This window comes from Magallana gigas, chromosome 6 (assembly GCF_963853765.1).
Source record: "Magallana gigas chromosome 6, xbMagGiga1.1, whole genome shotgun sequence".
NCBI classification, from domain to species: Eukaryota; Metazoa; Mollusca; class Bivalvia; order Ostreida; family Ostreidae; genus Magallana; species Magallana gigas.
Genome location: NC_088858.1, coordinates 43,274,552 through 43,297,646, shown reverse-complemented (window position 1 = coordinate 43,297,646; position 23,095 = coordinate 43,274,552). Strand labels below are relative to the sequence as shown.

At 33.9% G+C, this 23,095-nt stretch overlaps 2 protein-coding genes across 11 annotated transcripts in view; both read left to right on the top strand.

The window, feature by feature from the left end:
• The window catches only part of LOC105326357 (solute carrier family 23 member 1), a 32,094-nt gene extending 16,546 nt beyond the window's left edge, over nucleotides 1-15,548 (top strand). For 8 of the 10 annotated variants that reach the window (XM_034469890.2, XM_034469891.2, XM_011426340.4 and 5 more), the window contains exons 2-12: nucleotides 3,650-3,818; nucleotides 5,296-5,453; nucleotides 7,687-7,784; nucleotides 8,800-8,897; nucleotides 9,191-9,372; nucleotides 10,670-10,790; nucleotides 11,114-11,255; nucleotides 11,753-12,006; nucleotides 12,138-12,411; nucleotides 12,505-12,600; nucleotides 12,743-15,548. In XM_034469890.2, the coding sequence (XP_034325781.2) occupies nucleotides 3,650-3,818; nucleotides 5,296-5,453; nucleotides 7,687-7,784; nucleotides 8,800-8,897; nucleotides 9,191-9,372; nucleotides 10,670-10,790; nucleotides 11,114-11,255; nucleotides 11,753-12,006; nucleotides 12,138-12,411; nucleotides 12,505-12,600; nucleotides 12,743-12,975 (1,825 nt within the window). In that variant the 3' untranslated portion in view covers nucleotides 12,976-15,548. Of the gene's footprint in view, nucleotides 1-367; nucleotides 724-2,920; nucleotides 2,968-3,649; nucleotides 3,819-5,295; nucleotides 5,454-7,686; nucleotides 7,785-8,799; nucleotides 8,898-9,190; nucleotides 9,373-10,669; nucleotides 10,791-11,113; nucleotides 11,256-11,752; nucleotides 12,007-12,137; nucleotides 12,412-12,504; nucleotides 12,601-12,742 lie in introns of those variants that run through there. The other 2 variants (XM_011426336.4, XM_011426339.4) reach the window with 2 other exon arrangements.
• A 1,593-nt stretch (nucleotides 15,549-17,141) lies between these two features.
• Nucleotides 17,142-19,057, top strand: LOC105326383 (selenoprotein F-like). Its single transcript, XM_020066414.3, has 4 exons — nucleotides 17,142-17,246; nucleotides 17,716-17,898; nucleotides 18,522-18,585; nucleotides 18,745-19,057. The coding sequence occupies exons 1-4, from the start codon at nucleotides 17,202-17,204 to the stop codon at nucleotides 18,921-18,923; spliced, it is 471 nt and encodes a 156-aa protein (XP_019921973.2). The 5' UTR covers nucleotides 17,142-17,201; the 3' UTR covers nucleotides 18,924-19,057.
• Nucleotides 19,058-23,095: the final 4,038 nt, after the last annotated feature.

The following is a 23,095-nucleotide window of genomic DNA, read 5'->3' as shown; positions in this document are numbered from 1 at the left end:
AAGGCAAATTACTCTAAAATGCTTATATTCTTATTTCATTTGTTATAACTGGGCCTTTTGAAGTGATTACCATGCATTTCTATTACTTACTTACTACCCAGCAAGAGTTTGTGAGAGTTATAACTTTACTTATAGGGCATACAATATGATACAAGCGAGACAATGCACCCTAAGGAACGACTTACTTGTTCTAATTGTGCGTGAAAAAGGACAGCCTTTTCTGAACAATTTTGGAACTTCTTGCATATCACCCAATTTTTTGACATGTAAGCATTCACACAAAGAAAAGTGCATTAATGAACTAGATCGAAAAGCGCCCGACCGTAACTTTTCGCGACAGTTATATTTACACCCCAGATGCATTTGGGGGAACGATAGAAAATTAGTGCACATGTTAGCTTTAATCAATCGGAGCGTATATCTGTCTGACTGATGTGTTAATCTGTTAATAGACTCTTGGACAATAACAGTGTCAGTCCGTCATTTGTGGTATACGATCACTCGATGCCTTAATAAAAACAAAAGCGTCCGAGAAGTATGCAAGTACACAAATTCAGAGGTAGCAAGGCTACCGACCTACCTGCCTGGTTTTAAGGTCACCTGACTGTTGTGTGGATATTTTTACGTCGAATTCTGAACTTTGGAATTTAGTAAAAAAAAATTTATAGTGGGGAAAATGAGCAACTCCACAGGTCCGGCCGTACAGGTGTTCACTGTCTCAAGGTAAATATCAATTTTCTATTTTTTGACCAGGTAATTTTCAATCCATTCGATTCCGGAAAAGATGTGCCCTTGTGATTTAAAAACAAACTATTTAGAAGGAAACCTTGCATTATGTAAACGCATAAATGTACAGTGTTAAGGATTATTAATGGCATTGGGTCATTATTTTTTTGAACTTATATTGTACGTACAGATACATAAATACTTGTCAGTACTCTTAACTCTCTATTAATAAAGTCATATAGTCTTTTTTTAGAATAGCCTGTTAGGATACGTCACATCATCTTGTGCAATTACAGACCTGTCACTTTATATAGTGCCAAAAAACCTACTTCATTCTTAATTATGCATAATTTTTTTCACATAATGATTGTCTTCTGTATTTCTTGAAGAAAGATAACGTGGGCCTTGCCCTTGCCCCTTGGTCATGGATACGAAATTTATCATTCATATTTATCTCAGTATGTCTGTTGTGCAAAAACCCCAAAAAACAACCGTTCTAAACAAGGTCAATGGTTTTTCTAGGTTATCTCCTCAAGGGTATTTTGGATCTTGGTTTTTTTTTCTCCCTTAGATGGAAAATTTTCGATATTTTACGCGTAGTCTACTAGTGGTCGCAGTATATGTATATTGACGGGGAATTAAAATTTAATTAATTACCTACTTTTTAATTAGGGTTATGATGCGCACTGTTGTTGTAGCTTTAAACGGAAACATTGCAATTTTCCGTAGATCTACAGTTCTACGGCATCGGTGTTTCCTATCTATAGATCTATAGTTCAACTTAACTAGACAGTGGACACATACTGCCACTATTAGTTCAAATGTGGCGACGCACTTTGAAACAAATTTTCAAAGTGCGTTAAATTTTGGACCAAGTTAACCCACTTTGAAAAAAGAATTTCAAAGTGCGTTATGAAGGTACATTAACATTTTTTTGTATCGACACTCTTAACGCACTTTGAAAAAATATTTTTATATCGCATATTCTGGAACTGAATTTCTAATTTGTTGATAGTATGATGATTTGTTAACACTCGTGAATCTAATTTACCGTATTTAGTACGGGGATGGGGGTGGAGATTAACCAAAGATACAAGTCAAATACCAGTGCATCATTTAATTGATTACAGGATGAAGGCCCCTTGTTACTCATTTTTTCTTCCAAACCATATGATATTCAGCAACTTTGGGTAAACATTTAAGATCGGAAAAAGAAATATGCTCTGTATAAGTACATGCAGTGTTATTGAAAAAATGAGCTGGCCGAACAACAATTTTTCTAGAGGTATGTTAAAGAATCTATGTGTTTTAACAGTAACCCCCTTTTCGAATTCTAATCAAATAAATCACTTCAATAAAATAATATTAACATTAACGAACATTAAATTATTATAAACTTAGAAATTCTCGCACTGATCTTCTTAAAGATCATATTATTTTTGATTAACAGAACTAATGTATCCTTTTTCTTATCACATTTGCAATAAGCCAGTTAAAATGTATTATACATTGATCTCCATTATTCATATCTCTAAATCATATTCGTTCGGGCATAGCCCAATATACTAGATAAGAAATAAATTTGCTGCATACTCAAAAAAGGAAAATGCAGTTGCTAAGCGATGAAGTTTATGTCATATTTGGATAATTCAAACCTCCCGCATTTTTCTTTCTGTGTAAATTGTCGATATTGTCTTATGAGAAAAGAAAAAATATTCTCAACTAGAAACTGTTTATCAAGTTAGCTGAGAATGCAATGAGTTCTTTTTTGAATATACCACATTAAGCTAAACAAGGTTAAAACAGTCATTTATTGTATATAAAACTATCAACTATTTTCGCTAAACCCTGAACATATTTATGACCTGGTCCCAAAATTAACACACTTTGAAAAATCTTTCAAGTGCGTAATTTTTTAAAGTGCCCTGTAACATCAAATTATATTTTTTTCCGTTACGTAAATTCTTACCTTAACGATTTCTTAAAAGTAGATATTCACCTAAGATACGAGAATGCCCATGGCTTCTGTTGTCTTCATTCTGGGTCGTCAAATCTACATGCGTTCCTTGTGTCCGGAATTTATCTATGATAATGGGATTGGAGATTGCAGGCGTTAAATACATGTATTATATACTCTGTGACACACTATAGTAAAAATACGTGAGCTGCAAGTTCTTTATGCCTGGCTTATCTTGTGTTTGGTGATAAAATGGAGTGTGACAATGACTTTGAAATCATATGGTAAATACAATATCAATATTGGTTGTTCAATTTCATCTATTCTTTTTTTTAACTGCATGAGAGAGAGAGAGAGAGAGAGAGAGAGAGAGAGAGAGAGAGAGAGAGAGAGAGAGAGAGAGAGAGAGAGAGCTTTAGTCCACTTAATGATGCATAATAGTCCACAATGATTGCTTTTTAAGGTCACGTGATCAAAGTTTCTATATAGATAGGTCAATGAAATGTTAATATGAGCGAAATATTCTGTAGGTGTGTCACTTTATTTGAAAAACAATGCAATTTCAAAATATAACTCCAGAAACAATTCGTCTTCTCGATTCCCATATACATGTATTTGAACTTTTTGTATCTTGTTTTGTTTTTGTTTCCATCATCGTTGTGTTTCGGAGATCATGTAGACATTTTCTCTATAAGACTGCATAATTATGCATACACGTCTCTGAATGAAAAAAAAAATATAAACGTTTATAACTGTTTCAATTAATACGTAAAACTACTAAAGAATGCACATAACATGCATTTATAAAGCTTTCAATAATCAGTGTGGATGGTTTGGTTTTTACAAACGTAACCCTTTTAATTTTACTCCAGATGGGAAGTTAAATACTTGCTCGCAAAAGAAAAAAAAATTATTACTGTATAAATTGAAGCTAAATTTGTTTTTCTATTGTTTCCTTTATAACAGTGAGATGGAGAACCACGTGGGAGAGGAAGGGATGAAGATGGTCAACCACACGGAGAATGGTCACGTGGATGACGCGGTGACTGTGGAGGAGATGGAATGTGAGGACGGTCTCATCTATAAGGTCACTGACAACCCGCCCATGCACCTCACCATATTGTTCGCTTTCCAGGTCAGTGGCAAACTAATACATTATGCATCTGATTGATTTTTGTGTGGTGTTTTATGACAGACATAAACTGGTCATACTTCAAACCTGTTACCTGAATGTTCATTTCATCTGTCTAAAACTCAACTAATTTTAAACCTTTTGATTTATTTTCTCGATGGATGTTTATGCTATACTTACTTTGAAAAATTAAAGAATTGTGCATGTAATTAAATGGTCGTTAAGCTATCATCGTATCAAGCCACGGACCAGACAGAGTGCGTCAGAACTACCAGCCTGATGGGAGAGGATCGTACATATTGATGTTAGTTTGCTTTGGCCAGTATTTTAATGAACTATGAGATATTGAGATATTCTCTCGTCTCACGCAGCCACGACCAGATTGGAAGGGGGGGGGGGGGAGGTGTCGTACATATACATATTGGCCTTCTTTCTAACTATTTGTTTTTTGTCTTATGCTGTAACATTCGTGCACGATACCAAGTGTCAAACAATTGCAAATGGTTAAAAAAAAACCCATTTGAAATTATATATATATATATATATATATATATATATATATATATATATATATATATATATATATATATATATATATATATATATATTAACGATTCTAAAGAAAAGATAATTTAAAAAAATAAAACTACGGTTGATGGTTTTAACAAATTCAAAAATTCGATTGTTTACACTTTCCATTATAGGAATATTTCGCTCTAATTAATACTTCATTGATCTATCTTTATTGAAATAAGGCAAGGTGTCTTTGATCATGTGACCTTAAAGACTGAAATCACTGAAAGGCTGCTCTCTCTCTCTCTCCCTCTCTCTCTCTCTCGTCACAATGTTACTGCAATGCAGTGGTAACATCTCAGGTTAGGCACTTTTGTACAGAATTAATTTGATAAATGGTTGCTCTATAATTTGACGTTAACATGTTGATAAATTACATATTTATTCTCTTATTCTCTGGTGTAAGAGACGGCTTCATAATCTTCAACAGCATCTTACCGAAAATAGACCTGTGTAGGTTCACCAGTATAGGGATTTAATGGTGAATGATAAGTAGAGTGAAACTTTGCGTGGAACTAGATCTGAGCTGTAGGTGGTTCGTTAAAGTGGGATATGCTAAACGATTGTAAATGCACATTCATGTATTGCATATAAATTTACCGTGACAAAATGAAAAGAACCCCGCTCGAAGAACAAACTACAATGTACATTTAATCAATTTCTCTCTCCTTCATTAAATTAACCATACAGAATATAAATTCAATTATTAATACATGTATTTCCTTGGAACAGATATGCATCATTTTTCTACACTTTTCTGGCATGCATTTCATAACGTACAATAATTACATGGTCCAGAACTCATTAAAAAACTATGTTATCTTCTGTAGGTAAATTTGTTAAATTTTACTAGTTTCTGCACCATAAACTAGTTGATATGACAACCGATCTCTGTCTGCTCTTTCAGCAAGCGCTCCTGTCGCTGGCTAATCAGCTGGCCCTGTCCCTGATGGTAGCGGAGGCGGTGTGTGGGGACAAGAACCCAGAGTTCAAGACCAAGCTGCTGAGTACCACGCTGTTAATGGACGGGATCACCACCCTGGCCATGGTGCTGTTCGGGGTTAGGTGTGTATTTACACCCACTAGCTAGTACAAAACCAGGTGTGAATTTACACCCACTATAGGACCAAGTGTGTATTTACACCCACTAGCTAGTACAAAACCAGGTGTGTATTTACACCCACTATAGGACCAAGTGTGTATTTACACCCACTAGCTAGTACAAAACCAGGTGTGTATTTACACCCATTTGTGTAGGACCATGTGTGTATATCAACCACTAATATAAAAACAGGTGTGCATTTACACCCACTAGTATAAGACCATGCAGGTGTGTATTTACACCCACTAGTTTGGGTAAGGTGTGCAATTACACCCATTAGTTGGGTGAGGTGTGTATTAAGGGACATTAAATGGGGGTTAAGTGTGTTTTTACGCCCACTGGTTTGAGGTCAGTTGTGTTATAATGCCCACTAGTTTAGTGTGAGGTGTGTATTTACCCCCACTAGTTTAGTGTGAGGTGTGAGGTTAAATGTGTATTTTCGCCCAAATGTTTGGGGTTATGTGTGCATGTACATCAACTAGATTTGGACAATGTGTGTTTAACGCCCACTAGTTTAGGGTGAGGTGTGTGATAATGCCCACTGGTTTTGGGTGAGGTGTGTATTTACGCCCACTAGTTTGGGGTAAAATGTATATTTTCGTCCACGGGTTTGGGGTCATTTTGTATTTACACCCACTAGATTGGGGCCAGAAGTGTATTTACACCCACTAGTTTGTGGTTAAGTGTGCATTTACCCTCATTGGTTTGGGACCAGGTGTGTATTGATCCCCACTGATTTGGGGCTAGGTGTGTATCTACGCCCACTAGTTTGAAGTCAGGTGTTTACTTATATTAGTTTTAGGGTGGACCTTTTGTCGTGTTCGCATATTTTAATAAACCTATCGTATTCCCTATGTATCAGTGGATATTTGATACATACACGTATGCTAGTATATGTTTTCGTATATTACACACATTTAGATAAAAGAAAGAAAACCATGACTGTATGATTTCATTTTGGGTCAGCTGTATTATGCATAACTTGATGGAAATTGAGAGCGATTCATACACATGTATATTTTGAAATATGAAAAATATTGATTTGAAAATGGGCTAACAACATCATTTATAATTGGTTTTTACAATTTTGTGACTAAATGCATTTTCAGCTAAGGAACATAGAGGGATCGGTGGATATCATTTATTCATTTTTTAACAGCAAAAAACTATTCCACGTGAAAGGTTGTGAACATGTTATTGATGACGGAATTTATTGGGAAACATTTGCGTGGTCCTAAGAGACGGAAAAGCGGAATCACAAGAACCATACATCAGAGAGATGTCTCTGACTTACTCGGTCGAGGGGCAATCTGTTTAAAAAGGCGTTAATGGGGTAGACATTTCTTGTCCTCGGTATTTTGCTGTCTCTGGATTTCAAAGTAATTTGTTGATGAACAGAGCTATTGGTATCAACTTCTTTCTCAGACATGATCTAAATGATCTGATTTTCATGGAAGCCCTTACGAAGGAAGTAACGCTAAACGAGATGTATCTGTCTTGTCTTTTCTCTTCTGCAAGTCATTTTGTTGAAGCTACATGCTTGTAGGCTTTAATGACACAATCTGTTTTATAGAGATTCGGATTCCATTTCCTACAATATCGCCTGTACGTGATTTGTAGCAGGACTCTAGACCCGGTCCTAGCCTTAGGTATAGAACTATTTTATCAAGAGCTTGGACTCTGAAAACAGCTATGTGACGTAGGCCTGTCTATTTCATTGCAGGCCATTCAGCTATCATAATGGCTCTTTGAAATTAACATTTTTTTTGGCTTTTGAGCTAAGACTACGCAATCGGTGTATATTTTGCTTGAAACCAGCGTCATTTTTAACTTGTGTTGAATCAAGAAATAGGTAGCTACGTCCTACCGAAAATCCATCGCTCTAAGCTTTGAGTTAAGATTATATATCCTTAGCGCTCTTGTTCCTATAATAATCCAGATTTATAATCATTGATTACTGCCTCCATGATCATAGAGTGATCAGAATTAGTCAGAATTTATAACACGACATGTACAGTTTTACTATACCTACAATATCTACAAAATTGAAAATGTAATTTAGGATTGCAGTTATGAATAAAATGAATGACTGAAAGTTTGACTTGCTTGAGATATCAGGTATATATTTCATAATCTCGACCCTGGTGACTTTTGTTATGTTCAGTTCCAGCATAAAATGAATTTTTGTTTTCCTAGGTTACCGTTGTTCCAGGGAGCGGCTTTTGAATACGTGGTCCCCCTACTGGCGCTCCAGACCCTTTATCCAGACAGGTGTGATGCTGGGAAACCCACAGGTAAGTATTGATTGACGACATATCGTCAGGTACAAACCAATACCTATCACATGTTCTACATATACTTAATAATATGTACATAATGGTACATATATCTACATGTATACAAGGGCTGTTCAGATATTCTTTAGACCTCCAAAAAGATCAATAAATAAAATATACCGGAGTGTAATCTTAGATCCGTTTTACAAATTATTGTGAGAAATTTTCTTCTTAGGAAGCCAACACTCTTACATACTCTCTCTGCTCTCATTTTTTTTTATTGGACACATGTTTTTGCTACTAGAAAATCAAATGAGTCGAATGCCGTCAAAAGTCTTTAATAGGCATTTGACATTAAGTTGTGTGAAACATGTACTGTATTTGGTTCTGTTGTTTTCATTTAGGTCAAACAATTTGTCAAAAAAAACCCAAAACATTAAACTTAAGCTATCGACCCTGCATTTCCTTGGTGTGAAAAGGGTTTCTCTCCAGATCACCCGTTTAATAAATGCTCGCAGCACCGCCTTGACTTCATCATTCATTATGTCGCCGTTAGATTTCCATGGCTTTGTGTAATACTATCTTCGTATTTAGAATTAAATAAAAGAAACTTGCACAAACGTTACTAATGATTAAAGACAGAAAGGATATATTTTCCTCATTATTTGGTTCTACTGACAATGTTTAATTACATGTAGTAGTTTCAGATTTCTATTCTCCGAGTACGGTAGCTCTGTGTCAGGTACGCTGGTCTTGTTTGTTCAACGTGTTCGCCATTTTCACCAAAAATCCGCCAATTAAACAAAATGGGGTGTCTCACTACATGTAAATTTTAAACAGCCCTAGTATACATGGGTAGTGTAAATTATACATGCACCACAGGCACATCAAAACTTCTAGATCATATCGTATAAATTTTACCGACTAAATCAACGAAAATTGAGCTACGACCACAAATATCTTCATATTATATACAATTATCATCTATTCAATTAAGAGATTCTATATCAAACTTTTTTTTGTCCACTTTCAGTAACAACAATGTTCAACGAAACAACGGGCATGAATTTAACCATTGTGACGAATGCCACGGTGGATGAATGGGAATTAATTATGTCACACGTACAATACGTAAGGCTTACAGGGTTGATTAATTAATTTGTTAAAAAAAACTCTATCTAAAATTCAATGTCTTTATCCATATTATTTCTTATACATAGATGACTATTTTTTATCAAGTATATACTTGTGTTTTCGTTAATCATAATTGATTAGTTTGTATACCAATATCAGGTCATGCTTTGCCTGGTCGCTAACTACATGAATTATAATTTGGATTTTTAGACTTTCGGACACATACAATGTTAAAATGTCCAGGGATTTTATTGTATACATTTGTTATACATTTGTCCATGTCTGTATAGTTACAGGGAAGTCTTATGACCGCCGGATTCATCCACTTCCTGATCGGAGCTACCGGATTTGTGGGACTGATCCTAAACTTCGTGGGTCCAGTGACCATCGTTCCCACAATCCTACTGATCGGAATCTACATGCAGAGAGCGGCCGTCAAATTCGTGTCTGTCCACTGGGGCATCGGCTTACTGTAAGTCAGGCTCTTACTCCACTAAACTCCATCAAAAGAGGGCTCGTCATAGAATAGTGCATCATGCATGAGAGTTGTAGTCGAAGAATCCCAAGTGTCTTAATTTTAATATTGAAAAGGGAAATGAAACTATAGTTCAACTATATAGATATGAAGTTCTCATGCGTCTCCTTCGTTATATTTTTATTTTGTGCATTTTATACATTTCTGAGTGTTATCGTAGATCAAGTGTATACACGTATTTTCTCTTTTCGGCAATTGATTATAATTAATACGTGCCATTTTTTTTAATTGTCTCCATTGCTTATAACGAAATGTTTGATTGCCTTTTCTAGCATTCTGGTTTTGAATTTAGAAAAAAAAAATCGTTGAAAAACAGGGAGCTTTCTAAAATGAAAGAAGATGGGGGAACAAGATAGCGCAAATGCCCATTTGGTTTTATTGTAAAAAACAATTTCAAATTAATTTTTTTTCAACAAAAATACTAGATGATGTTATATTACAAGTTTACAAAAGCACAATTTCTAACTATATACAGTTTTAAAAATTTTAACAAACGATAAGAAAAAAAATAAATTTTAAAGTTTTGGTGGTATTGAACCCACAACCTAAAAGCCCTAGCTCTATAATGTTACCTAATGTCTGGTGCTCTAACCACTGAGCCATTTCAGTCATAACAAACTTCAATATGAAGTGCTAAATGGAACTTCAACCACGAATTTACGGACTTGTAGTATTTCACTAAAACGTTCAATTGTTGGGATACAAAATGACATTTTTAAAGTAAAGTGGGTCATCTCTTCATGTTTTCGTTGTTTGAAATCGGTTTGATTTCCTTTAAACCTTATGTAGACAATGACAAAAATATGGAGCTCAGACCCACTCTATAGAAGAAAAGGCATTGAAGTTCTAAAAATGACACTATTTGGAGATTTTGATACGCATACGCCAGTTTAAATCAACCTATTCTAAATATCTAACATATTTAAAGGTTATAAATCGATGTTAGGGAAAATAAACATTGTTTTCAATAATTTAGAAAGAAATTATGAGATTTGTTCATATTTTAATTTTATAGTATCATATCTATCCCCATATGGACAATTTACACGCCTTATTCATCCATCTTCTTTCAAAAAAAGATGTTAAAACAAAAATGTTAGGCCTCCAGAGGACCGGACGAATTTTACTCTGTTTGTAAATTTTCATTTTGAAAATACATTTATTCAATTCTCAAACTTAAAAAACATGTGTATGTATATTTAACTGCAACTGATCATTTGTTTCGTTTTTTTAGGACAGCTGGTTTGTCCGTCATATTTTCCCTGTATCTCGCTAGATGGAAGCTTCCTATCCCCATGTGGACCAAAAAGAGAGGCTGTCACGTGATGCGATATCCCCTCCATCAAGTGTTTGCGGTATATTAATCTTACCTTACAATATGAAAGGACAGTCTTGATACGACACTCGACATTGGTTTAAAGAAAAACCAAATAGCTCTTGCTTGGTAAAAAAAACTATGCTTTCTAGTCTCGTTTAATCGTTTTTCTTGAATACAAAAAAGCGTCGAAAACTGTTTATCAAAAGGCTAGAGAAATCTAACTCATAAATCAGTCTGAGAGCCTCTTGCAGTCACTGAAGACTAATATTAGGCCGGGTTGTCTAATTTCTTGCTGAAAACAGTAAATCTTGATTGAAAAATCAATTCCTCTCCACACACGTTTTCTCCTATTTACGACAGATCCTGATCGCCATGTTGATTGGCTGGGGAGTCTCTGGAATCTTCACAGCATGTGGCTTGTTAGAGGGCAACGACCTGGCAAGGACTGATATCGGTCATGAAGCCATCGCAGATGCTAACTGGTTTTACTTTCCATATCCAGGTATTGAAAAGTCCCATTTTAATAAAAGAGTAAGGAATCATTCTTTGAGTATTATTTGAGGTGATTAAATACGGTCGGATGTGATCAAATCTGATCATCCCGGGTCGTATTTATTCAAAGAATGATTCTTTATTACTTATATTTAATTTAATAAACATTAAAATAGACATTGATGAAATGTATTAATCTATGCATTACAAAATCGATTAGTAGTGTAATCACAAACAAAGACACTGACACATGTAAATATTGAAATAAAAATTCCGCCTATAAGAGTTTTCTATAATTCGGTTGATCAGACAGGTACACAATTGTACCTATATATTATAGTATAGCATTTTTGTAAAAAAAATAAATAAACATGTATCGCAGATTAATTCAAATCTGATTTTAACATATTTTATTGTATATATATATAACACACATATCCAAATGGATAGGACACAAGTTCTAACAACTTACGAGGTCTTCACCATGACTGTTTATTATTTTTCTAGGACAGTTTGGTCCCCCTGACTTCAGTGTAAGCGTGTTCGTGGGATTCCTCATCGCAACCATGATCTCAGTTCTAGACTCCATCGGAGATTATTACGCATGCGCAAAAACGTGTAACGTCCCACCGCCTCCGAATCACGCCACCAACAGGGGTATCGCCATAGAAGGACTCTGTACGTTCTTCTCTGGAATCATGGGATGTGGGCACGCTACGTCGACGTATGGCGGCAACGTTGGAGCAGTCGGCATTACAAAAGTAAAAATTGTTTTTTTATTCATAAAATTATAATGTTTTTAAATTAAATCAGTTAACTTTCAGTCGTTTCTCATTTCTTCTGAAACTCTGTTTAACTCGTGATGTTGTCATCTCGTGTATGTGTTGTACAGGTTGGCAGCCGACAAGTGTTTGTGCTGTGTGGAATAATCTACATCGCCTTTGGCTTGGTGGGTAAATTTTCTGCTGTCTTCATTACCATCCCCCACCCCGTGCTTGGTGGGGCGCTCATCGTCATGTTTGGGATGTTCATTGGGGTGGTCCTGTCGAATCTTCAGTACGTCAATCTCACCTCCACTCGAAACCTCGCAATTATTGGTCTGTCCGTTATAATGGGACTGGCTGTACCTTACTGGGTGGAGAAAACTCCCGATGGTATTCAAACAGGTGCGCCTTTTTTGCTCTGATGAAGGTTTGATGTTTAAAGGGTTTTCATGAAAACAATGATACATTGAATGCTATTTTACTTTCCATTTTCAGGGAATGAAAACGCCGACAGAATTTTACGCACGCTTCTGGGCAATGCTAATTTAACTGGTGCTCTTTTAGCATGTTTTATGGACAATACTCTTCCAGGTACGTTTTTCATGTGTAAACAAAACTCCACTCCACTCGTGCATCGATTTCGCTTGTGTATGAGAGGCTGGCCGTGGATTTCCTACGATATCAGAATACATACATGTATATTTACGAATAAAAGAATGAAATTTTTTTTAAGGGACAAAGGAGGAGCGAGGAATCACGGCCTGGCAGAGTTCAGAGACGCCGGAAGAAGGCCAGTCCAGTGTATACACACAGGGGGATATCTCATTGTACGACCCTCTGCTTCCGGAACGCGTCAAAAACTTGTCAATCATGAAGTACATTCCGTTTTTGCCAAATCCCAAACTTAAGCAAACGAAACGAGATTCATTTATAAGCGAAGAAATGCATTCTTTACCAGCATTATGATGACGTATAAGTTTAAGATGTTATTTTGTAAGAAAAAAAATATAAATAATACGACGACTTTTAAAAGCTAATGGCAGTGTTCAATAGTCAGCATTTTTAAAGGTTGTTTTATAACCTTTTTTTTTAAAAACTTTGATGAATTATAAATTAATGTAATTTAGTAACAGAACATTTACTAATGTTCAACTTAGAGAGGTTTTTAGCTCACCCGAAGCAAATGTTCAAGTGAGCTTTTCTAATCAACTGTTGTTCGTCTGTCTGTAAACTTTTCACTTTCTCTTTAATATTTTGACTTCCTCTCTAGAACCACAAAGCTAAATTTATTTAAAAACTGGTACAAAGTATCCTTATGTAAAGTTGAGTATAAATTGTAAGTATAAGAAGCGAACCCCTTTTGTAAAGGAAGATAAAGAATAAACAATACAAATAGGGTGTGTGTCTTAAATAAGGAATAAGGAATCATTCTTTGAGTATTATGAGGTGATAATTTTGGTCGGGGCGTTATCAAATCCAGTAAAGCCCGAAGGGCTTTATGATAGATTTGATCACGCCCCGACCGAAATTATCACCTCATAATATTCAAAGAATGATTCCTTATTACTTATATTTATATAATTTGAAGCCATCGTACGATTAAATATTATTTAAATATCAATAAGCAAACCCCGCTGGCGCTTCAATTTTGCGTCATTCGTATTATGGGTTATATAGTACAAAATCGATACGTAGTTTTATCACAGGCAAAGACACCGGAAAATGTAAATATAATATCTTCTTTTCAAGAACAACTGCGCCAGAAATGCCAATATAATTAACTTTTTAAACTGTTCTCCAATACTGGGGCCTTAAGAGGGGTTCAAAGTTTAACAAAGAAGTATAAACGATCGAGCAATGTTTAAAAATCTTTTTTTCAAGAAATACAATGGTACATATATTTACTTTACTATGTTAGCATCTTTATATACTCATATCCAGGTTACAATGACATTTTATATAATTATTCAACGGTTCAATAAACAATTGTGTTAATTTTAATACGTTGGGGCTAGGATAGTACGATTGCTCAATTGATACTTCGTAGATCTTAGGAATTGATGTCCAAAAAGTAGCGTTCTTTTATATCATTGTTTAATGTAATATCAATTGGAATATATGAGAGTTTTATAATACATTTGTTTTAAAAGAGTTTCATATTTGAAAATTTCTGATAGAATGCTACAAGAACCAATTATCATAAACAGGTGAGCGGTGTGGCCCACGGGCCTAATGTTATAAATTTACCTTTTTTCTATATCCTAATTTTTTTAAAAATAAATGTCTACAAAAATTAACATCAGTATAGCAATAAGCCTAACGGGGCACAATTACGCCAAACATGTTTCTATAAAATTTTATACAACAATACAACACTGCACACTTTTTTCAATGCAATTTTCATTTTTTTTGTTTGTTTATTTATTCTGAATCTTTGGGCGTGCTTGATTTTCCAAAAATGATTGCGCCGTTTACACTCTTGTAAATCAAGTGCAGTGGTGTAGCGTTTAGGTGTACACCGAGTGTGCACAATTCTACACCAAGTCAGGGGCCCATCTTGTTTGGTGTAGCACTGAAACCAAAATGGCGGACGAATGTTATGATTGGATACTTGACAAATGATGTGAAGTAATATGACGGGTTAGAAGTCGCATGTAAGTTGTGTTTTGTATGAAAGCCATTAAAATTGAACTGTGCTTATTTCTCTAAAAATCCTCAGACTGTCGCGAAACATCAGATTCTCTGTTAAAACTGCACCCTTTTCCGAGATATATATTCCTATCTTCCTTACACCATATACACTACACCATATAAGTGCACTTGATATTCAATTCAAAATGTTTTTACCGCAGTGTACACTGGTGTACATCAAGTTCAGCTAAATCAATCGCGCCCTTTGTTTCGATAATTTTGCGGTTTTTTGTGAATGATTTGATAAAAAAATTAATTAAAGATGTAAGAATTTAGCTATCTTTATCTTTGCAAAGAAGGGTCTATATATAGTCTTCTCCAGAATTATCTCTGTCTTGTGCACCTCTCTAAAAACAGCGGTGTTTTGATGCACTTGTTTTTCTTGGGTTGAGAGTTTTATGACTAGTATTTAATGGAAAAATAGCATGATTAGAAATACCGGATATCTGTTCTGATATATGAAATTCTGATGGAAAATACTCTGCCTCTATTAGATATAGATGCTAAGTTCTTTTTGGTGTCGATTTAAAAGAACAACGAATTTGAAAATTTGAAGAAAAAATACACGTTGTATCACTATCTTTTGGTCCATGTAGTAGTATTCAAGTGTACTAGAATGTGGTGGATGAACAATAATGAAGGTCACTAGATAAGTATAATTATGAAATAGAATTGATTACTTGTAATTATAAAAAGGCATCATGTGTTCATTTTAATAATGCCTTACATTTATTGTTGATTTCATATCGGTCATATCTCGTCTTCGAACTGAAAAGAACTGAAACTGTCCAACACTATTTACATACTTGCATGATATTGATATTTTTATTGCATTGTACTTTTTTTGTAGATTTATATGTATATGTGTGGATATTGGGTTTGCATATAAAAAGCCATCACTTCTATTTTCTGGAGTGTTATTCCTTTGATGAAAATATTGAATTCAGAGATGTACTTTGTTCTAGTTCTATACAAAAATGTTTGCACTTACTTTTATGTATACATGACATTTTTATGTCTGCTCTTATTCGGTGTATATTATAATTTTGTTGCGATTGATGCATAAATTGCTATTGATCGTCATGTAAAATAAATTATTTTTACATAACAAGTTACGTTGTCGATGGTAATGGCCATTTTTAGACTGTATTGATCTCCTTTTGAAGAAGATCTCTAAGTAAAATTATAGGAATATGCCCAAATTTAAAAGGTAAAATTTATGGATTTTTTCTTTAATAAATAATTATTTATAGCGAATCTAACGGTTAATTTGTTAATTGATAATACTATAATAAAGTAACTCTTTGCATCTGTAAATAAACTTTTTTTTTTTTTTTTTTTTTTTTTTTTTTTTTGCTTTTTTTTTTTTTTTTTTTTTTACAAAAAACCCCCCCAAAACAACCTTTCCCCTTCCTCCTCTTTGTTTGTTACATGGGACGATTTTGAAAAATGTTAACCAGTCTAAATAGCATGTATGTGCTCAGGTTTAGCCAAAGTGTCTTTTTTAATTTGACTTTACGTGTACGTATAACGTTCATGTAAGTAACGTTGAAAGAACAAATAAGCACATGTGCAAAATAGTACATTAACAAACGTTTGAGTAACTTTATCCTGACATTATTTATTTTCAGAATTATTCATATACATGTATTACTTTTTATGCAATTAAAAATGTACATGTATATACAGAAAATAAGAAACCGTTTCGGAATCCGATCCTAATAAAAAAAAATTCAGTCTTGCTTAGCATCTAACTATGTCAACTCTCGCCTAATCTAGACAATAAAAAAGTGGAGGAAATCAAGACGCCTTCCTAAAATTCGCAGGTAATAATACTTTTTTTCTCCAAAAAGTTAGATTTTAAAAAATATGCCTCCTTGAAACAAAAATCAGAAATAGCAGTTTTCTAGAAAATTTTTGACTCTTAATTTCAACATAAAATTAATTTTGTCTCAGGGAGGCAGTTTTTTACAACGATTTTTCTGTGAAGCCATTTTTGAATTTATTACATAGTCTTATAAAAGTTGGTATTAAGTTCTAGTTTGCTTTATGAATAACGTTACGTTGAATGTAAAACAGTGGCGTCGGAAGCAAATTGAAAGTGGGGATGGCGGTTCCGACGTTAGACTTACGATTTAAAATTTCGCACAACTTAATAAAGTTAAGGATAACTATAAGATCAAGTTATTCTTGATGATAAATTACTGTAACAAAATATTGAAAAGTGACCGTCATGATGGAAATGCATATATGCATGTATGTATGAGCTAAAACGTAGCGTACATGTATATATATGATTTTATGCAGATTTATGAGTGTTTTAATCTCTACATACTGTATATAATAGTAAATAGGATATGTGTTTGAACATTCATTTTATGCTCCATACAACATGCGCAAACATTAAAAAAAAAATAAAAATACTAACCCATTATACCGGATGTTTAAAACGGATTTGGTTTTGAGTTTTGCAACTTTTCCCGGAAGAAGTTTTTTCCAACATGGTGGACACAGGTGGTGTCCTCGGCTATTTTCTAGCGATTTTAGTAAGTTTTAATAATTGTTAGACCTAGATAGACTCCTGATTCATTTCATGTTACAGAATAGCAATCTCTCGAGTAGTTTTTATATAGTTTTTTGCTGTAGAAGTGTACAAGTATTTTATTTACAAGAAATTATACCTCTTGTTGACACGTAATCCTTTCTCACGCAATTTTCATTTGAAATATCTTGCTTCATTCGTCGTATTTATCAGCTTTATTTATCGACATATTTGAAAAGTTATGAAACTTATTATTTTATTCAGTGTGTATATGAACAAGATTTACTATTTTGTTAAAATTTTAATGATCTTTTTGTTTTCAGTGTTAGCAAACAAATAGATCTTGATGGGCAGTATTTAAAAAAAAATATACGATATATTTGTTTAAACACTTAAAAACTTTAGGATTTAATTTTAGTATTTATCTGGTGTCATGTTGTTTTGTGTCAATTTTATTCATTTTCATTTCATAGCTGTATATAGACAGAGTGGCATGTAGTTCGCTCTCTGTGGAGGAGTGTAGAAGTCTCGGATTTGTAACAACAGACCTGATCTGCGGTGCTTGTGATGAACTGGATCAGTTTAACTTATCTTCATTAAAAGAGAGTTGTTTGAAGTGTTGTCAAAAAGAAGATACAGAAAATGAAGCTTTAAAAGTAAGTTACCTTACCTATTGAAATTCAGTGTTCTTGATAAGTAGGATACATGTATAATAAGTATTACTTGCATAAATAGTTTTCAGATTAAAATGAACAATAAAATGCAATGTAATCTTACTGAATCAGTGAAAAACTTTTTTAAGAGCAAGTAAGGGAGAAAAATAATTGGCCACACAAATATTATTTGCTGAGGTTTTTTCCTTCACTCTTGTACAATCAGGCAATGTCAAGCCCTGAGTGGTTTGAAATACCATGTAATTGATAATTATATCATTTAATTTAACCAGGAAAACAAAGATTAATTTACCAGTAGGAAAATTTAAATTGCAATAGGAATTTATGAAAAGTCATAAAGTGTAGTTAAAATAGTGCATGTATGGTATATTTATGTGTTAACATTATTTTTCAAGTAACTGGTATACAAAATGACAATCACATGATTGTAAATTGTTGACTCTTGTTTTTATACAGGTGGTATTTTTAAAAAAAAAAAAATTGCAAATTTTTTAAATATTACTTTTATCTGAGACTGTATTTCTTTGATGTACATATAGTTGGTTTATTGTTATGATTTGTTCAGTGAGGTGAACAATTAACATTCCTTATGTCTGTGACTTTAGGTTTATCCATATGCTGAGTTGCATGTCTGCAACTGAAAATTGGGACGGTTCCCACAAGTGCAAGGTATATTTTCATGACTTATTTTTGATGCACAAAATAACAATCATTGTTTGATGACCATAGTAATAAATGCAGTATTTCTAGAGAAGAAATCCAGAAATTGCTAACAGTAACTACAGTAGTAATTAGTAAATCAATGAACAGGTTTTGTTGTTCTTACAGCATTTGTGAAGTCGGACCGTCTAAAGCAATTTCCTCGTCTAACAGTGAGGTACATGCGGGGTATGGATCCCACAATCAAACTGATGGACGAAAACCGTAATGTTGTTGAAGAGCTTGGGATAGATAAATGGAACACAGACTCTGTGGAAGCATTTTTCCAAGAAAGATTACATAAGTAATCAATGTTTGATCATATTCATTTTTCATTCACCAAAAACATTTACAGAAGCATGTTGATAAATGGAACTTGCATTCAAGGACCACACTTTTGGAATTTTTGTAACTTTTATTACCTTTGAAAAAAAAAAGAAAAGTCACAATAAGAAAAATTGTATGTATTTTTTTTTATTTAGAATGCATAACATGATTTTTGTGAGTTCAGATTCTGTTTTGGATTTGAATTATTATTTTTTATCTTTGACATTAAAGCAACACATAGGTATCTGTTTCACATAAATGTACAACAAATTCACTTAATGTACTTAAAAAAAATTATATCATTTCCATTGTTCATAAATCCAGTGGTTTCCATTTGAGAGAGAATAATTTTTTTAAAACATTGATTTACATGTATAACACAGAGCAGGTTTGTAAAGGCAGTGCATTTCTCTTTGTTTGTAAAGACCCAGCTGGGCTCTTGGAACAATCCAATTACGGTAATCATAGACTTGTAAATATTCAAAATTTTAGACTTGTAAATATGCAAAGCATATATCCCAAAAAAGCGTATTTACTCGTTTAATATTAGTCTATTAAATCTGCACAGCATATTATAGAGAGGTGGATTTACAAATCTATGGTTTTAATCTTGGATTTGTAAATCTGCAAATCATGTTTAAGAGGAGCATATTTACAAGTCTACCATAATCTTAATGAAATTGATTCCTGGAACAGTGTGACTGTGGGCCTGCTTCAATGAAGGCAGGGCAGGAAACCTGGCAAAAGGTAGGCCTTGCTGGATCTCAGGTCCCAAGTCAGGCTGTTCAGGGTGTTGTCTGGTTTTGCCCAAACAAAGGTTCTGCATTGTGGCAGTTGTTGAATAAAGAAATAAAGACTTTATAAATAATACATAAATGATCCATTTGTTGTTTTCTTTTTTATCATATGGTAGAAATCATCATAGTGGCTCATTATTTCAAATAGGTGAGTAAATGATGACATTAAATACAAGATTGCTTTCATTATGTATCCATGAAGAAATATACATGCAAATATAATGGTTGTAGTACTTTGGGAATTTTGGTTCAGGTTTTAGCTCATCTGACCCAAAGGCTCACCTTGTCAACTTTTCACATTTCATTTTCTCTAGAACCACAGGGCCAGTTTCAACCAAACTTGACACAAAGCATCACTAGATGAAGGGAATTTAAGTTTGTTTAAACGAGGGGTCAGTCTCTCATTAAAGGGGAGGATCAATTTTTACATAGAATATGGGTGTAGTCCACTAATGCATTTTTACATAGAATATGGGTGTAGTCCACTAATGCATTTTCCATAGGCGGTAATGATAGGGCTCATAGCTCCAGCCCTAATTTTTGTTCAGCAACAAGGGGCCTCTTGAATGAAAGCTTGTCAAACTGTCTCTTTCCTGTTAAAATTTCTTGATGTGAAGTCAGATTCTTTTTACGGGAAAATGCGTCTGTATTGAAAAACTCTGAAAATGATACTTAAAGTAGGGACTTTCACAGTTTTGGAAAGGGTGAACATCAAACAATTTCAATTCTTTTCTTCAAATGAAAATTCAATTTTAACACTTGCTTTTAAAATTGCAAATCCTCTTTTCTGACATGTGTCAGGCATTCTGATATACACTCTGCAAGTATAGGAGCTATTTTGCTTAAAGGCACTACTTCGTTGTCCTGTCGATTCTAAAAATAGTTAGAGGGATACACCCAATATATAGAGAAAAACTTAAAATCTGTTATAAAAAAACCCGTAGTATGGTCAAAAAAGCTCAAATTTGGGTGAAAGCATCCTCAGGTAGTGTAGATTCAAGTTTGTTTAAATTATGGTCCCCAGGTTAGAGTGGGACCACCATGAGGGGATCAAGTTTTACATAAAATACAGAGAGAAAATTTTGTGTGTGCAAGATCTATTGTTGTTATAGTTGTCTAGATATTTTGATTTTGATGCTGTAATGATGATTTATTTAGAGTTATGTCTGTTGTTGCTCAGGTGAGCGATGTGGCCCCCCGTGTCTCTTCAAATTTTACCTAAATGCAAAACTTGCAGTTGATTGAAGCAAAAAAAAAATTAACATTGGAACACATTTTGAGGAAGTGCTTACATATACATATAGGCGAGATACTCTTTAAATTAATGCATGTTGAAACAGAAAAAAACCTGGGTCCAATTTGTAAAAAAGTATCTGTCTAATGAAAAGAAAAAGCCGTATACACACAACAGCATGCTTGGGACAAAATAATTTCCAGTATAGGCCTACTAGGGTTTGAGTTTCCGCGAAAGGAACAATCTTTTTAAGATGAAAACGATGAAAATATTGAGGAAGTATATTCTAGTTTTTAATTATGAAACAGGAATTCTTCACAGATGTTTGCAACTACAACTTTATAATTTATACTGTGTAATATTTTACACAAAAATGTCTGATCAAGAAAGATAACCTACTATCAGAATTATTTTTTGAAAACAACAGGAATTGTTTCAATGATCTCCTCTTTTTAGATTTGAAGGAATGACACGAAATTGTGTGTAAGAGTGTGCTTTGGAACGAATTGAAATAATGGTCAAAAAAGTACTTCCCTAGGTGAAAGACCTTTTTTTTAATATAGCCAAAGGGAAACAATCCAATTAAACCATCTACTGTCATATTGAAGGAAATCAAGTGTATATGAATTCAAACAAACAAACAAATAAAAAATAATAGGGCAAATTCAGAATAAGTTAGCAATATCTTTTTAAAAGAAAGGCAGATATGCTGTTCTAGAAGCTTATACATGTATAAGTTTAAAAATCAAAGGTCTGTGATTTCATTCTATTAACACAACAGATATAGGTTTCCAAATTAAGCTGCACACCGTTTTTTGCCTACATGTACATCTTGGACCATTCACTGTTCTTGATTGCAAAATTAGGTATGAATGGGTCCTGACTCCATCCTAAAAGAACTTTTATTTAAAGAATAAGTTTATATTGATTTTTATTATTGATTTATTAAAATGGAGTCTGGACCCATAATGGGTCAAATTCGTGATTTTCGCAAAAACGTTTTACTTAAGTAATAATTGTCAAAGAGCTAAATTCATTCACACGTACTCTAATGTGTCAACGTAGCTCACTGTGATAGGCGGAGGCGCATAATCCATCCTTCTCCATGAAGAGGGTGTTCGAATCGTATAGATGGCTTTTTATTTTTAATTCATTTGCTTTTAAGTAAAACATGTTTTGCTTTTTTATTGGATTATTATGAAAAAAAAATATCTATTACCATTTATATAATGACAACAATTCAAAATCTGTACACACAATGTCGGATAAAAATAGCGCTAGATCTATATGAGATCATGCTGTAATGCTTAGAAAGCATCATGCAAATAAAACAAAGGAGATAAGTAGCAAGTGCATGTACATGTATTATTGTATATTATGTATTTGTAAGAGAAAGCAGTTCGATATTATACATGTACATGTACAGATGCACAGCTTCAAATATAAAGATTTTTTTATATGTTCATTTGCCATTTCAAAATCCTGGGTACGGGGGGTTTGTCAGGCCTTGCACGCTCATGATTGTCCTTTAAACAACAATGATTATAGGCATATTGATTAAACCATAAAAGCATCAAGGATTGAGACACCTTAAGTATTCAATGATCCATAGCCTTAATATTTCTTCTGATAAAAATTGATTTTTTAAACATGTATATAAAGCCCATACAGAATCCACCCAACTTGTAGTTCGAATGATACAAGGATCGACTGACTATCTCACCAGATCGATGTCATGTGATGCGAAACTACTCATGTGAGAGGTATAGAATAGGCTACTTTTTATATACCATAACCAGGCACTATAACCAGGATGTGCGCATGCGTGAACCAACTTTCCATCGGGATCGGTAAACGATTTGGAGGAAATTCGAAAGCTATTTGGAGGAACTTCGAACTGATATATGTGCAATATTTAAAAATGCGATTTTTATATGAAAACTTCATCAGAAGGGATAAAAATGTTATGTACATTAGATTTTAAACTTAAATAAACAATTGAGAGAACAATAAAAAGCAGTGTTACAGGAAAACAACAGGCACTTAGCATCGAAGGGGGGGGGGGTGGGTGGGTGGAGTGGTGCAGGGACAGGGGGACGGGACTGCCCTCCCCCCCCCCCTC